This window comes from Dreissena polymorpha, chromosome 11, assembly GCF_020536995.1.
Source record: "Dreissena polymorpha isolate Duluth1 chromosome 11, UMN_Dpol_1.0, whole genome shotgun sequence".
Lineage (NCBI taxonomy): Eukaryota > Metazoa > Mollusca > Bivalvia > Myida > Dreissenidae > Dreissena > Dreissena polymorpha.
In genome coordinates this window covers 62,016,827-62,032,923 of record NC_068365.1, presented here as the reverse complement: position 1 = coordinate 62,032,923, position 16,097 = coordinate 62,016,827, and the positions used below count along the sequence as shown (strand labels likewise).

Below are 16,097 nucleotides of genomic sequence, written 5' to 3'. Positions count from 1 at the left end.
TTTATTGTCTCTGATTGCATAACATTATTGTGTTATTGCACATATAATATATGTATTTGATTTGAATTTTGAAATACAATATTTTGGAAAAATTAATAATCATTATACAGCGTATCTAAGATATAGGTCTCTCTTATCTTTTTCTTAAATTTTACAGGCGTGGAATGTATTAAGGTATTCATTTGACCTGTTTGCTTTCATCCTCCATATACACTTATTGTAATACATCTGCACCATACCATTTAATTAACTACTTTTTGAATACTTTTTACATCACATCAACAGTATTTTAGTTATCATGGAATGTCAGAATGTCAGGCTTATGTGTGTTCGAATAAGACCCCGTTTAATCAAGCAATTGGAAGGTACAATTAAGTTTGATAAAATGAGACCGAAAAACCATAGTTGTCAGAAAATGATTCAAAATTGTGTAAATAGAGACATTGCAAAGTAAAGTAAGTTAAAAACTTAATAACAGAAACATTTGACCAAATTAAATGTTTTAATTGTTTAATATTTATCCTACATGGGTGGAGGTTTTGCCTGAAGCAATACTGGACTAAAGCCCTGTTTTCAATTTGAATTGGTTCCGTGTTGCTTCAAGCCAATGGAATGTCATATTGTATATATTATATTTTTGGTTCATCTGTTTTATTTCATATAAATTTGTTTAGCACTACATGTATTTATAGTATAGTATGTTAGCTTACCAAATGACAGATACAATATAAATATACAATTTGATGGTATTACAGTATCTATTTTATAGTTAAGACAGATAACTAGTTTTGGTGTTTACTACATGATTGCCTTTAAAACCTAGTGACGAAAAAAAAAATACTCATTTTGATCTATTTCACGTTAAGTCACTAGGTTTAAACTTCTTTCGGTTGCAATCAAAAGACAATTCTCTGCTTGTGCAACCGATTTAATGAATTGATTAACAATATTTAAGTAATTATCTGATACTTCATTCATTATTGTTCCAGTATGCCACTTTCATTTCTGTTCCTTATACAATATACATTTTTGATATATTTGTTGACCGTCAAATTTAACTGTTCTACATGGAATCGTCCTCTTATTGGAGGAAACGTCTTATGATACAATTGTTTGACTACATGCATTTTCAATTTACATCCAAATATTATATTGAGCGAGGATAAACATACATTTTCAAAAGAAAGTGAGTAAGTACCATTAAATATGGCTTGATATACGGATTACACTCATCATGTGTGTAGCTGATAGAAATCATATTCTGCTGGTAGTAATAATTGCTTAAGCAAGATGAATTCAGAAAAACTAATGATGCTTTTTCAGCTCTCAGTTACATTCTTGTCATTAAAACTTCGTCATTGCATCAAAAACAAAATTTTCTTACCTACACTCAAGATCTAAGTCTCCCTTCTTTGTACCTTTTACAAGTTGCAGCGGTCCACTTTGAATCATTTTATTCAATTACAGACATCAATTAAAATCTTATGTTATATACATCATAAGCCCTTGACAAATTTGTGACAGCAGAAAACATTGCTTGTTTAGAATTATTTCTCATTAAGTCACTATGTTTTCAAATGGTGTCGGTTGCAAGCCGCAAATGATAGTATCCAATACACTTTGGCCATTTACATTATTAACTCTTCCACAGTTTTAGGATGCCTTTAAAAGCAACAACACAAGTATCAAACGTGTTTTGTGAACAATGTAACATTATTATTATATAGAGATGTATTCACTGGTGACTATTTGCAATAGTCAAACGGTTCATGTTAAGTCTTTTGCACTTGTAGATTTTTGTTTGTAGGTTTAAACGGACAAAATGACTGGTAAATGTAAATTAAGCATTGTATATTGAATGCATTTGGTTTTATTTTGTTATTTTTTGTCATTGTTACCAGTCAATGTTTCTGCGTATTTATGGTATGCACCCGCCGCCGTCTGATAATCACTATTTCTTTAGGTTTTAGTAATGGTTGCAAAACCCTTGTCAAATTATTATTTGACGTTGCTTTTTCAGTTTGTTGATTTGGAATAAACTGAAATAGAGTAAAGTGGTATTCTTATCTCTTATAGTACTTTATTATACACTTTCAACCCATTCCATGTTGCCAAAGTAAACAAACGCAAAACAATATTGATAAAATAATAAACGAAATATTTCATCGATTTAAATACAATTTAGTCAAAATGTGAATTTGCAAATTCACCATTTAGGGCAGTGTTTTAATACGTCCTTTTCAGCAAATGTGTGAGAAGAGGTTCGTATTAGGGAAAAGGTTCAATTTGAAATCTAGATATGTATGTCAACATAAGTTTTATGTCTGTGCAGCAACACACAGCCATTGGTTTTACATCAACATCATTAATGTTAGTATAGCATTAATGTATCGAAAAAGAAAAGCAATACAATATATATTAGTTAATTTGACAGCAATACGCAATGAAATTATCCAGAAAATGTATGTTTTGAATATATCTGGCGGCATATTATATTGTTTGCAGAGGAGATGAAATAATCATAGCCTGCGTAATTACCTCGAAACTGTATACACTTTGAAACCTTTCTAACGCAACATTTTTCAATCTTACATACGTCCGTGGTAAGTAAAGATTTTGATTTTGTAGGTTTGGTTTAATCTTTTGACAAGTTCAAATGATGAAAACGCGAAATATATTTCTAATTTTTTAATCAATTTGATTATCTTTGGTGGGTTCTCACTCCAGGAAAACATAACGTTTATCCATAAAAAAATAATTTGGCTCGTATGAATATTCAGGAGCTATACCTTGCAATAGGCCTGTTGCTGGCTATATATATATCTTAGTTTCCTCAAATTACATGAAGAGCTGAACAAATCATTAGACACAATTTACAATAGTTAACAAAAAGCATAAGCATAATATGTATACATAGTACGATATATAACACGTCGTCAGCGATAAACACATACGTTTGAACTATTATTTATAGGCATGGAATTAAATCAAGTACTGGTATTCAAGTTATGAAAATCTGCAACACATTTTGTTAAGTATTTGCGATCAGAGTGCCCGCGCAAGAATGTTATAAGTTAAACGTGTCCTTTTAACCCCACTATATAACGTGTATTGTATTGTAAAGCTTGACGCGCTTGCGTTGAGGAACGTTTTACCCACTAATACATCTGAATGTTGTGCAAGCGGTAAACTGCACCATTACAAGTAGACGTCTACACCGCAGGTTTGAATGACGAGTGCAATCATGCTTTCTATGTCGGGATTATTATACGGGCAGAAGAAAAATAAATGTTTAACCATATTGTCACAACATCTTTAGCACTTGTGCCACTGTTCCGCTTATTATCGTGATAGCATACGCCCTACCACTCTATTCACTGATTTCACTATGGGCGGCAACTCCGGATTAGATTTCGCGATTGCATAAGGCAAATATGGGTTACCTTCCTTCGGCATAATGTCGGACAAACCTGAACTTTGAGTGCATATTTCCGAGAACCTGGCTTCTTTGGATGGCTTGTTACGTTTCTCCGGAAAATTCTCTTCCACTGAATTTTCATAACAACGGTCCCACTGCTCAAATACATATTTTGAAATTGTTCAGATTGTTTTTTTGAAGTTACCTAAATATATATGGGATCAATGTTTGGCATTGGTAATAAAGATTACGAAATCGCGTCAGTCTCTTCAGAAACACGTGCTTGGCCAAGGATCTACAAGGAAGACTGCATAACAGTCCGAAAATATAAGCTTCCTTGCGTCAACACCTGTTTCGATAGATTCAAAATCTAACACTGCGCGTTAAAAGTCAGTGCTGGTAGACAGTTTAAATGACTGTATGTGCTTACAAAAACCTGTGGCCTACCTTAAGCCTTTTAATGTCCGTTGCTGTGCATGTATTCCAAGTTCACATCCGTAAAGTGCTTTATGTATAACCACTGATTCGTATAACATTTTAAGTGAAAGTGGGTTCAAACCTCCTGGATGTAACCCACTATGCAGTATATTTAGGAACTTTATTCTCTGAATGTAGCCAAACTTCTGTTTTTGCTAGCGTCGTAAAGTGATTTGGTTTTAGAAAGCATGTAAGTCGCGTATAAGTCCTAAATGGTTGTACACCTTAACTTCAATTAATTGTTGCGTTCCAAACTACCACTTTCTTTTACGACAAGACCGCACACAGTCATTACTGGCGATAACGCATACTTGAACCGCCTCTTCTTAGAGTGCTCGTTACAAATAGATAACATTAATTGTAGCCCATGGCGGGATACTGACATCAGAATCATGTCATCAGCAACCGTCCGCAACCGTCGGTGAACAAATGTTCATATTAAACACATCGAATCCGTTCCCACTCTCCGTCAGTTCTTTAGTTAGGTCGTTGATGAAAGTCTGAAACAGGATCGTTGATGGTTTGCTTCCCTGTCTGGTTCCCTGTTTAACTTGGAAGGCTTCTGATATTTGACCGTTATACCTCAAGCAACGTGTGATGTCCGGTACAATTCTGCTATATTAGTGGTGTCAATGGAGGCCTCCGTTAACTTGTAAATGTGGCCTCCGTGCAAGACTCGGTCGAAAGCCTAGCGGCAATCCAGGAAGCAGACGTATAACACTTTTTTGTTTTAACGGGCGTAAAACACACTTTCGCGCATTACAAATGACGTCATTACGTTACTAAGTTGCACCTGGAATCCCCACTTTGCTCAATTAGCTGCGAAGTCAACATTGCAGAAGTATCGTATCATACATCTTCAACAGCATCGAAGTCAATGATATCGCTCGATAGTTGTTTTGGTCGTCTTTTCGATTTTTACCGCCCTTTATTAAGTGTTATTATTACACCCGTAATAAATTTCACTAAACATTTCGCAACATATATGTGGAATCGATTGCTATGGGCGAAAGGATATCTACCGCAAGAAGTCAATGTTATGATATCACATCCAGTGGCTTTACCGTTTGGACAGTCTTTGATGGCATCTTTTGGGTGACTAGTTATAACGCTGTTGGTTTCGATTGTCGACATCACAACCCTTACGCCCAAGTATATCTTTTTATTAAATTTTTTGTCAGTTCTTTCATATGTCACATTCAATCTTATCCTGGAATTTTAAATTTTCTAGAATCGTGTGATGTCCATTTCAGCCGCTTTGTTCAGATCCTGGTCTATTTGCAGCATGAACTGGTTTGAGTGCCACAGGTAGTCTCCGGAAGTCAGATTTTGATTGTTTGTATTGTCTGTATTGTTCATAACTTGAATTACGCCGATGACCTTGCCTACACCGTTAGCATTACAATTCTCGTGAGCGCTTATGTGCCAGCTTCAAATCTGTATTCCAAAACGGCTGAAGGAACTTTTCGCACGGGTAATAACTTGGAGGCAGAGTGAAGAGAACTAGCATAAGTCCGATACGCTCCATCGATTCCGGATGTATCTAGTTCTTGAATTTCAAGTTCTCGAAGAGCTCTATCGTCTTCTAGAGAAGTCTGAAATTGGTATATTTCATGTTCAGTCAGCGTTTACCATTTTATTCTCGGAACAAATATAAATGGGTTTTCACACAACGGCATAAGTAATTTCACCAGAACCGGTCTGTGATTAGAAACATTTAAACAATCATCATCAATAATTTTGCAATGCAAAACATTATCCATATTATCTAGAGGCATGTATATGATAACTCTTCAATTATACTCTTTACCATTTAAATGGGTTAATCAATTGATAGTTAAATAACTCCCGACACATGTAGTGTTGTTGGATCTTTTTGTTTATAATTAATTTAAGACTGTGATATTCGCTACACGTGCAATATGTGTGATTTCTCACCATCTGTGATAGCTTGTTACATGTCGATGAGAACGACTTAATTATATCCCGCCATAGACGGACGGATATAATTGTGTTGTTTTCAGTCCGTCCGTCCTTACGTTTATCCGTCCTTCAATCCATCCGACCATCCATCCCGCATTCATTCCACAATTCCGTCCATGCGGAACACGTTTGAGCCTAGAGCCATAATATTGAAACTTGGTATGAGCGTATTATTGGATAAGAGTATGATAAAAATCAAATGCCGTTAACATCAATTCGCAAATGACGAAGTTTTTGCCAGTTTTACCTGACAATAAGCAACATTTTGTTTCTGGAGCCACATTTTTGAACTGCCTAAGCAGATTTCATTGAAACTTGGTATGAGTTTGTCTAAAGTGATAAGACAGTGACGCTTGTCAAATTGCAACGCAAAACATTTGTCAATAACAAAGTTTTGGCCATTTTTTTACTTGAAAATATCTTTTTTAATAAAGGACTTCTCTGTCTAAAGCGGTATCTCCAATAACAGATGAGCCACTTTTGTGCAACATACCACAGTGGTTCTCAATCATCTGGGCTGAGTCACATGCAACACCCATAAACCTAAAGGTAAGTTCAAGATCAAACATTGAGGTCCAATATCACAACATTAATGAATATTTCATAATTCAGCCATTACTTTACCATGCATGAATGGATTTGCGCCCATCTTTAAACCAATTTATTTCGCGGGGGAAATCAATTGAACGAATTTGATTGTTTTAAAATTGCCTTTTAAACGAATTAATCATCCAAGCAGAAGTAAAAGACTGGTATTTGTTAAATATGCATGTTCAAGTTTTGTCCAACATTAAGGCATTTCAATTACATTAATATATTTGTTGGCTCTGGGCGTCTTTGTGACAAAGAAAACAATATAAGTATGGCGTTATGAGTTTAACGATAAGATGTTTAATCGCAACTGAACGTGTATATATATATATATATATATATATATATATATATATATATATATATATATATATATATATATATATATATATATATATATATATATATTCAAGCATCCGTTAACCAAAATAAAACTCAAACGGGTTACAACAATAATAAATAGCTTAATCGCGGTATACGTCTATTACTATTACACGGATAATGATGAAGACAAATTATGATTACATAAATGAATCCGCATTTAAACATGTCGCAAGAGATCGCACTCGGCCAGTCTACCGCTTTGACAATTGCAAAACAAAACGTTATATGTGCTAAATTCGAGTTAATCACTGGTCAGTGTAACCTGCATGACCCAACGACCATGTACAAACTTATAGGTTACGACATGTAGTTGATAAAAGAATGTTTTGCTTTCTTGTTTCAGTGATAATATGTTTAAGAAATAATAATACACCGAACACAGTCAATATCGCGCGCATACTTCAATGTGCAAGTGCGTTACAAGAAAACGACATGTTCACATGGTCTATCAGTGTCAGAATGTCATAAATGAATGATTGTCATTTCATTTAGCTTTTAGTTTTATAAAACCAAATTGTTCAAAATTTCAAGTTGATACATTGAGCATCATGGATGAATGATTTTAACGTACCTTTGTTGAAAATGTTATCAAACAAAAAGGTTCTTCAAGTTTATGTATTAAGCTGTTGGTTTGAAAAACAAATGCCTATGCCTGTAAACAGAATTTAACAGACGTTTACGCGCCCATTGATATAGGCTTTTCTATTTTAACTATAAGGCATACAGCCCATGCCGGCGTGTTTTTTAAATGATGTCAGACAGTTACGATTTTCTATATTGAAAACACCCAGTGCAAAATTACTAGTATAAATATACGTTCACACTACATTATATTACAGATTAGCCATGCGATTCGTTCAGGTACAATACACAAAACCTCAGTAAAGACGCATGTTTTTGTACGCCTTTCAAAGACAATACCTAGTGTATACTTCTCTGAATTTATAAGTTGTTTATATTGTTCTTTATTAGATATGCTAAGCACTTGTATAAGTTAACGTACAAATGCTAATATATATTGAAATTCATACTTCATCATATTACTGATTCGCATTTGATTGTTTAAGGTTCAATGCAGGCAACTTTAGTACATGTTTATAAACGGGTCTTTGTGCGCCATGCAAAGCATATCGCTTTTATCCTCCCTTAAAATTAAATTGTCTATGTATTGTTCTGTTTCACATATGATGCTATTCGTCTCATGCATTAAATAAACGGGTGGTGGACTAGATAGCAGTTATCGATTCCAATCTTAATCATAATACTAGAGCGTCTTTATCTATACATAGAACGCATTCATCTGACGCCGACCTCAATAAATGAATATTTTGCAGCGAGCGAGATACACGAAATGTGTAACCGATGTATCAGTTCACATTTCTTTTTGTTGTCAGTTTGATACACATTTGAACATATATGTCAATGGATAATAACTTGTATTCAGCAAAGAGGAGGACGTGCATTTCTGTATTAGCATAAACTACATATATATGCATCAGTACATATGCCAAATATATAACATTGATAATAATTAATATTTTTTAATGAAAAATGTAATACTTCGAATAAATATATAGTAAACATCAAGAACGCAATCATGGTATGCGAAAGAGTAACATTTAACATTAAATATACTCTACATGTTATCCAAAATCTACCAAATACTTACACAGATTGTATTTTACTTACATTCACTTCACTTCAAAATTCAAAGCCTATTGTTATTCGATGAAGAAAACTCTCGTATTTTTAGAGTGAACTCATAAGTGTTCTGCTTCGTACATTATACATTATCGTTTGAAAAACATTTAAATGATGCTGTTTTTATTTTATTGCATGACAAAGGTCGAAAGGTTTAAATATATAAAAAGACATGGTGATAAGCGAACTTAGTAGAACACCCTTAATATGTAACAAAAATACATGTACACTGTTGTTTGGAAAAACAAGTAACACTGGCACAATGAAAATAAAAGTTGTGTAAAATGTATGTAAATTATACTCAATAAGACATATATATTGTGAAGATTACCCTGATTACAAATCTGGTATTTAATTGATTCATGTAATTTAAAATTTAACATAATGCATCAGTAAGTTACTAACAACAAAACGCAAAATCAAACAACTGACTTGTATTTAACAGTTTACAAAATATAAATTCTGCACTATTTGCAGATATTCTGTCAGTAAACACTAAAGCAACATAGATTACTTCGCTTTCACTTCGTCCGAGTTTGAATGTTAAAGCACGATTGGATAAAATCATTGGCAAGTTGTAATCACATCGCACTGTCTGTGTGTGTGTAAGCTCATCGTGTTTTTTTTTATCAGCTTGCACTCAATGTCCGCCAGCTTTTGCCGTATTTTACCTACCTGGCCTTCATTGCAATCGCACGTGTAAAGATATTCCAGCCTCAAAAGTTCCGTCTTGATCTTGGTCAACATATCCCTGACCTTTGCGACGTCCCCCATTGCCTCGTACACCTTTGCGAGGCAATCGTAACACTCAGTCAAAAATTGACTTTTCGGACGTTGCTTAATAACATCATCACTGAAGGAAAGCACAATTTTTCCAGTTTTAATACATTTCGCATTGTCACCCTTCTTAACGGCCACTTTCATTACATTGACCAAACTTTCCACGTGGGCGGTTTTACCAGGCGACACGCCCTCGCGTCCCCTTGCAGCTTTCTCAAACATTTCAGCTGCTTTGTCCATATTGCCCTGTTTGAAATACACATTTCCCCTCGTGTCATTCAAATACGCAATATCGTGCATCTGCGGTAACCGTTGCTTGGATAAAATTTCTTCCGCTTCGTCTAAAGCATTTAATGCTTCATCAAACGTCCCACCGGCCAAGTATGCGTTTGCAACATCCGTCAACGAAGCAACGAGAGAAAGATCTGGAGCCTTGGATTGTTTCTTTATTTCAAGGCCTTCTTGAAAATATTGTAACGCCAACCTTCCGTCGCCCTTTTGGTGATACATGAGTCCAATGTTGTTCAATGTCATTCCAACATTCGGGTGATATTCGCCCAGAAGTTTTCGTCGACGTTTGAGGGAAACGAAGTGGTATCTCTCGGCCTCGTCGAACCGTCCTTTTTAGGATGAGAAACATGTTTTACGTTACAAGTAGGAATACTTGTTTAAACTTGATAGGAAATTCAATTCCTTAAGATATGCAGAATTAGGGAAATGTATGACTGAGTTTAGAAAACAGTTATGATTAAAGGCAGGTGAACTGTCATTACCATCATAAATCAGAATAATTCGAGACGTTGTTCAATCGATCGATAGTAAATGGTAAAATGCAATGCAAACTAATAGCGTTTGTACCAACTTGGTGTATTCAAATATTAAAATCAATTAAACGCGATCATAAGATACGATTTAGATGCATCGAACATAATCAAAGCACCCTTACCTAGCTTGGAAAGCGTAATTCCCATACTGTTTAATGACTGCAGAGCAATGAGTTCGAATGGCTTCCCTGATACCAGCGAAATTGCCAAAGACTTCTTGAAGTGACTGTAGAAATCATTGAATCTTGTTAGGTCTGAACAAAAGATTATTTATACAAGGCACAATAAACAATAATACCGTACATTCAAAAATATATGATTTTGGTTAAATATGTCCTCTTATAATGATGGGTGAGGTCTACGTGATTTTTACTCAAAAGTAGTTAGACTAATAAACAAAACCAGATTCAAATATAAATCTGTCTTATTCGGTTTTAAAAAGTGTATTTAACCATCGTAAAAATACAAACTATTTTTGAATCAGTGGCGTTTGTTGTATCAAAGCTAGGATCACATCTATTGACACGACAGACAGTCCTGTTACAGGAATTTCGTTTTTTTAACTTTGTTGTTTCTATTGCTGTGCCTGAAAACCAGGAAACGACCGGAGGAAATGCGTAAGAAATAAAAATGGACAAACAATGCGTACTTTATAGCCTTCTCGTCTTGATCCTGTAACATCAGGTTGTATCCGATTCGCTGATGCGCAGTTGCGAGCTGTAACGACTTTCCAGCGCCTTTCAATATGCTAAACGCCGCGATGTATTTGATGCGGCCATCATTCAGATTCCCCTGAGATAAAATTAAACTGTATCAATAAATGATTTACCCACAATTTAAGTGTAAACAACGGGTACACATTATTAAATTAATCAGTATAAACATTGTTATATATACATTTAAATACATTTTGTACTATTCAGGCATTACATACAATAGACAACTGAAAGATATCTATATCGCTCCATCTGTCGGTTTTTTGTCCAATGTGTTGTCTAACGCGATGAAATTCATCGATTACATGTAAGTATGCAATCATGCGCTATTATTTTTCAATGCAATTTAAACTTATGATTGGTTAAAAAAATTCTTTAGTGATACGTATCGTTTTTCAGACCTCCCATTACAAAGTGAGTTGTGTCATGCGAAAACGGGCCGTATACCATATAAGCTCCAGACCAGGTTATGCGTCCACGCAGTCTGGTCAGAATCAAACATGTCAAATATAAAGTCTTAAAATGTACCTTGATATTAGTGTACAGACTTCCCACTGCCAGATCTACTACAGCTTTGTCCATTTCTTTGCCATATCGGTCTGCTGCACGATGACATTCACTGTAGAAATCCTCCGAGTTACCCGGAAATAAATATGTTTCAGGTAACAAAAATGTAAATAAAAAACAGAAAACAGACTTTACTTACACAATACTGGCACAAACAGTTCATGTTGAGTGAAATGCAGGGCATAAAATATGATGAAGGGTCTGAGAGAAATCCAAATCAATCACTTAATCAACACAGATCTACTAGAACGTGTAGTGCCTTTTATGCCGAGTGGCGAAAAATGAAACATTTCCGCGATATATATAATTATATCAGTTGCACGATGTTAAAGACAACTAAACAAACACAACGCTCGTGAAAATGTTAATTATCCAACCCCTTTAAAGTGATAATATAGCTTAGTAAATAAACAAATATTATGGAATTAATTAACTTTGACGATACTGCTCTACTTAAAAGTTCATTACTGTCATTGTGAGTGTGAATTCTATAATTCCTACGACATACAAACATATTAAGACCGGAATAGTTCACAAGCGTCAAGCGTTTCTTTTACACTCATGAAATCTTTATAGACAGAAGATTATTTTGTTTTATCAATTTCGTGTATGATTGTGGATATATAGGTATATATTTCATCAAAATGCTAGTGTATTAAGATACACATGTATACATGAGGGGCGTGTATTTGCAAATGTTTTGGCGAAAATAATTATATAATACATTCATCAAAATACTTTGGTTAATAGCATTTCTTGTAATAGTTACGAAGAATTTCCCATCACATAATCACTATAAGCTTATTCCATCTGAACAAAATAAAGAAAGCGCTCCCATGTGGTAAGTATTCAATATTGGCATATATTGTTTGGGATGTTATAAGTGACATTGGACGAATCTACCAGTATATGCTATGTTTATAGGTGTCTATAGCAACCGTTGTTTTTTTATTTTTTATTTGTTGGTGTTTTCATTTCATATACACTTTTATTTGTTAATGCAGCATCAACATTCTAAAACAATATCCTGGAAAGAGAAAAAATAATGCGTTTGAATTCCAACTGTTCTTTTTGTTTTGACAACTGACGACACAAATGATTCGATGTACGATGTGAATCTAAATTTATTTTAAATGCAGATTCGTTCATACGACACAAAGACACAATTTTGTTTTACGGATCATTTTAATTTCTTGCAACGATATATATTCATACGACACACGAACACTTACTCCAATCTTAATGAAAAGACAGTTCCGCTCGGCTTAGACGACTGGAACAGTCATGTAAAATATCGAATATAATTATATAATTTTTAATAAACAACTGGTAGCAAGATGAGTTGCAGATAATTGGTCAGTTACCACATTTTAACATACTCTTTGACCTGTTAATTCTTTTCAGCTCAATTCAACAGTGAACATGACCATACTGTCTCTTTACCATATTGCAATACAAACACGACACGTGATTTGTTGTTTTTTTTGCAGACAAAGACGGAAATCAACAATGGGCTTTTCTGCAAAATAATAGATGGAGCCAAACATCTGAAAACAGCCCTTACACTGCTACTTCATGTACATAGCGGACTTTTGTATGCCTTTCACTTTCGGTTTAAAGGTCAACTGTAGTACAGACATGTAGACGATTTAACTCGTATTAATTTTCTCATTCATTCGTTATGATATTGCATTATATACATGCTTTCAATAAATATATTTCAAATCAATGTACCTTAGAGAAAACATTCTCATAGCCGCATGTTATTAATCCGATTCATCGCTTCAATTGATTTTTTGCTTCAATTGATTTTTTAAGTGAAGGTAAAACAAATCGATAAACTGCACGCGCTTGCCTGCTAACATACGTCACTGGATTGCATCATTCATCCCATTCAAGGGATTCATTTTTAAATGAAGCTGCATTGAAACATGACGGCTTTGTGTGTTTATGATGAATTGTTATTATAAAATGTGGAAACCAGTGTTAAAAAAATGGCTCGAATAATACCAGTGAAATTGCCTTGTCGATTTCATCAATAATGTAGAACGTACTTAAATTACGCAATGTTTTTAATAAAGTGTTTTTGTACAACAATGTGGATTTAAAACAGTGTAAGTGACTTAAAGAGTGTTTAATATTTTCATTGGGGTGCATTGTTCTTTTTTTCTTTTCGACAAAAATTGACTTAGACTTTAAGGATAATTTGATTGATGAATAAACGGTTACTCTGTTCGTTAATCAAAGTATATCCATCCACAAAGAATTGCCTGTTTACATCAATGCGCAAACCTTTCTTCAACATTTTGAATAAATTATAGTACTCCACGGCACTAACATAGTATTCTCCATAAACGACACAATACGTTCTTATAAGCATAAACATGACGCCATATTGCTAATTTGATTTTTACGAATGAACCTGAATTCATCACGCAGAGCTTAATATATTTATGCATTTAATTGATACCATTTTGTTAAGTTAAAATCGGCTGAAGTTGCAGGAAAGTTCGCGCAATTTCTTTGATAGATTGTCGGTTCATTAATATTGTGCGCATTCACACATTTTAAAATGTTTAATCAAACTAGATTTTCGATTTTAGATATATATATGTGACTGTGATATGTTGTCATCTATCCCATCTATCCCAGTATAGAAGCGTGTTTTCAAGTAAACTAGGGCTTTAAGGTAGCGCACCCGTAATTGGAACCTATCCAAATATAATCTAATCTATTATTTTCTTAATCAGCATCATTTCACTCAACTACATGCAAATTTTTAGGTAGTCTTTCCATGTATTTTTAAAGAAATATACTGATTTTTTCAAAACCACCCCCACACTCGGCTTATGTCCAGTTTATGTGCAGCCCAGGGGTATATGACAGTTCCATTATTCATCCCGATTTCCAAATATAGGCATGCAGTTGGTGTGTACAGATGCAGTAAAGGTGTTTAAAGTTTAAACAAGATGAAAAAAGTTTTCTTTAACAGACATTTATTTTTTATAACTTGTTATCTATGAAGGAGTGCCATGACATGTAAGTGGTTTCAGGCAAGTCGAAATTGGATTGGTTGAAAACAAAGTGTTATAAAATTCAAAATGGTATCATTTAAGTAATATTTTGAACTAAGTTTTTATAGGTACAGTATATACAGCAAAAATACCAAGAAATAGACAGATTTACCGTCTACTTTTTGAAATAAAAATAAAAATGCAACATGCATGGTTCGTATTTTAGCAGTAAATCACCCAATTTATCCATAACGTTGTTTTAATTTAAAAAATTGAAGAATGTGCATAAAAATTACAACATATTTAACAATAAACATAGCATATATGCCATATCAAATCAAATAACGTTAGAAAAGAAATAAAACGCGTCGTCGGCAGGATTCGCGCGGGAATATCCCAAAAGATTCCTAGTCTATCGCCTTAACCACTAGGCTACGGCACCTAATATTAGGCTCTTCATCCTTCGAATAAATCGCGGGAAATCATTCGAGGTGCGCAGCCTTAACAATAGCATGAAAGGAGAATAAAGTATTTGAAACGGATGCTTCATCAATAGCTGGGGATATGAGTAAACTAGTTGAGACTAGGGCTTTAACATGGGGGTGTGAACTATTTAAAACTGGAGCTTTTACAATAGCTTGGGAGGAGTGTGAACTATTTGAGGCTGGGGATTTTACAATAGCTGGGGAGGAGTGTGAACTATTTGAGACATAAGCTTTAACAATAGCTGGAGAGGAGTTAAATTATTTGAGACGGTGGCGTTTACAATAGCTGGGGATGAATGTGAACTATTTGAGACTGTGGCCTCAACAACAGCTGGAGAGGAGCGTTAACTATTTGAGACTGGGGCTTCAACAATATCTGAGGAGGAGGGTAATTTATTTGAGACTGGGGCTTAAACAATAGCAGGAAAGAAGTGTAAACTATTTGAGACTGGAGCTTTAACAATAGCTGGAGATGAGTGTAACTAACTATTTCAGACTGGGACTTTAACAATAGCTAGGGAGAAGTGTAATTTATTGTCGGCTTGGATTTAACAATAGCTGGAGATGAGTTTAAACTATTTGAGACTCGGGCTTTTACAATAGCTGAAGAGGAGTGTCAACTATTTGAGACCGGGGCTTTAAAAATAGCTCAATTTAACTGTAGTTCAATACTAACACGACACGCGATAAGTTTGTCTGCAGGCAACGATGGGAATACACAGTAGGTTTTTCTGTAAAACTGTGGATGAAGCAACATGTTTTTACAGACAAAACGTGCAGTAAATATTCATTATAAAACGCGCATTAGACAAATGTGTCAAACTTTTTGAATAATGTATTGGAAAACATGCAGTTAATCAAATTATTTGCGACTATATTTTATATAACATTATCATAAAAAGCGTCATTGAAATTAAAAAGTACTGAACGCACTTATTACCATAAACATGACACCATATTGCTTCTTCAACCTTTACCAATAAACCAAACTTCAATATGCACGGCTAAAACATTTATGAATGAAATTGATGTCATGTTAAAGGTACAATAAATTGCAAACAAGCTCTTGCGAATGTATTTCTTTCAAAAAATGGGCGTTATGTAGACATTTTTTTCTTAATCACAGGCTTTAAAATGTTACAATTAAACATAAACAC

At 34.3% G+C, this 16,097-nt stretch overlaps 1 protein-coding gene across 4 annotated transcripts in view; it reads right to left on the bottom strand.

Annotated features, from left to right (window-relative positions):
* Nucleotides 1-8,307: 8,307 nt before the first annotated feature.
* Nucleotides 8,308-16,097, bottom strand: part of LOC127850178 (uncharacterized) — a 61,508-nt gene continuing 53,718 nt past the window's right edge. For all 4 annotated transcript variants that reach the window (XM_052383002.1, XM_052383001.1, XM_052383003.1 and 1 more), the window contains 2 exons: nt 10,281-10,384; nt 8,308-9,954 (listed from right to left, as the gene is read on the bottom strand). In XM_052383002.1, the coding sequence (XP_052238962.1) occupies nt 9,119-9,954; nt 10,281-10,384 (940 nt within the window). In that variant the 3' untranslated portion in view covers nt 8,308-9,118. The remainder of the gene's footprint in view (nt 9,955-10,280; nt 10,385-16,097) is intronic.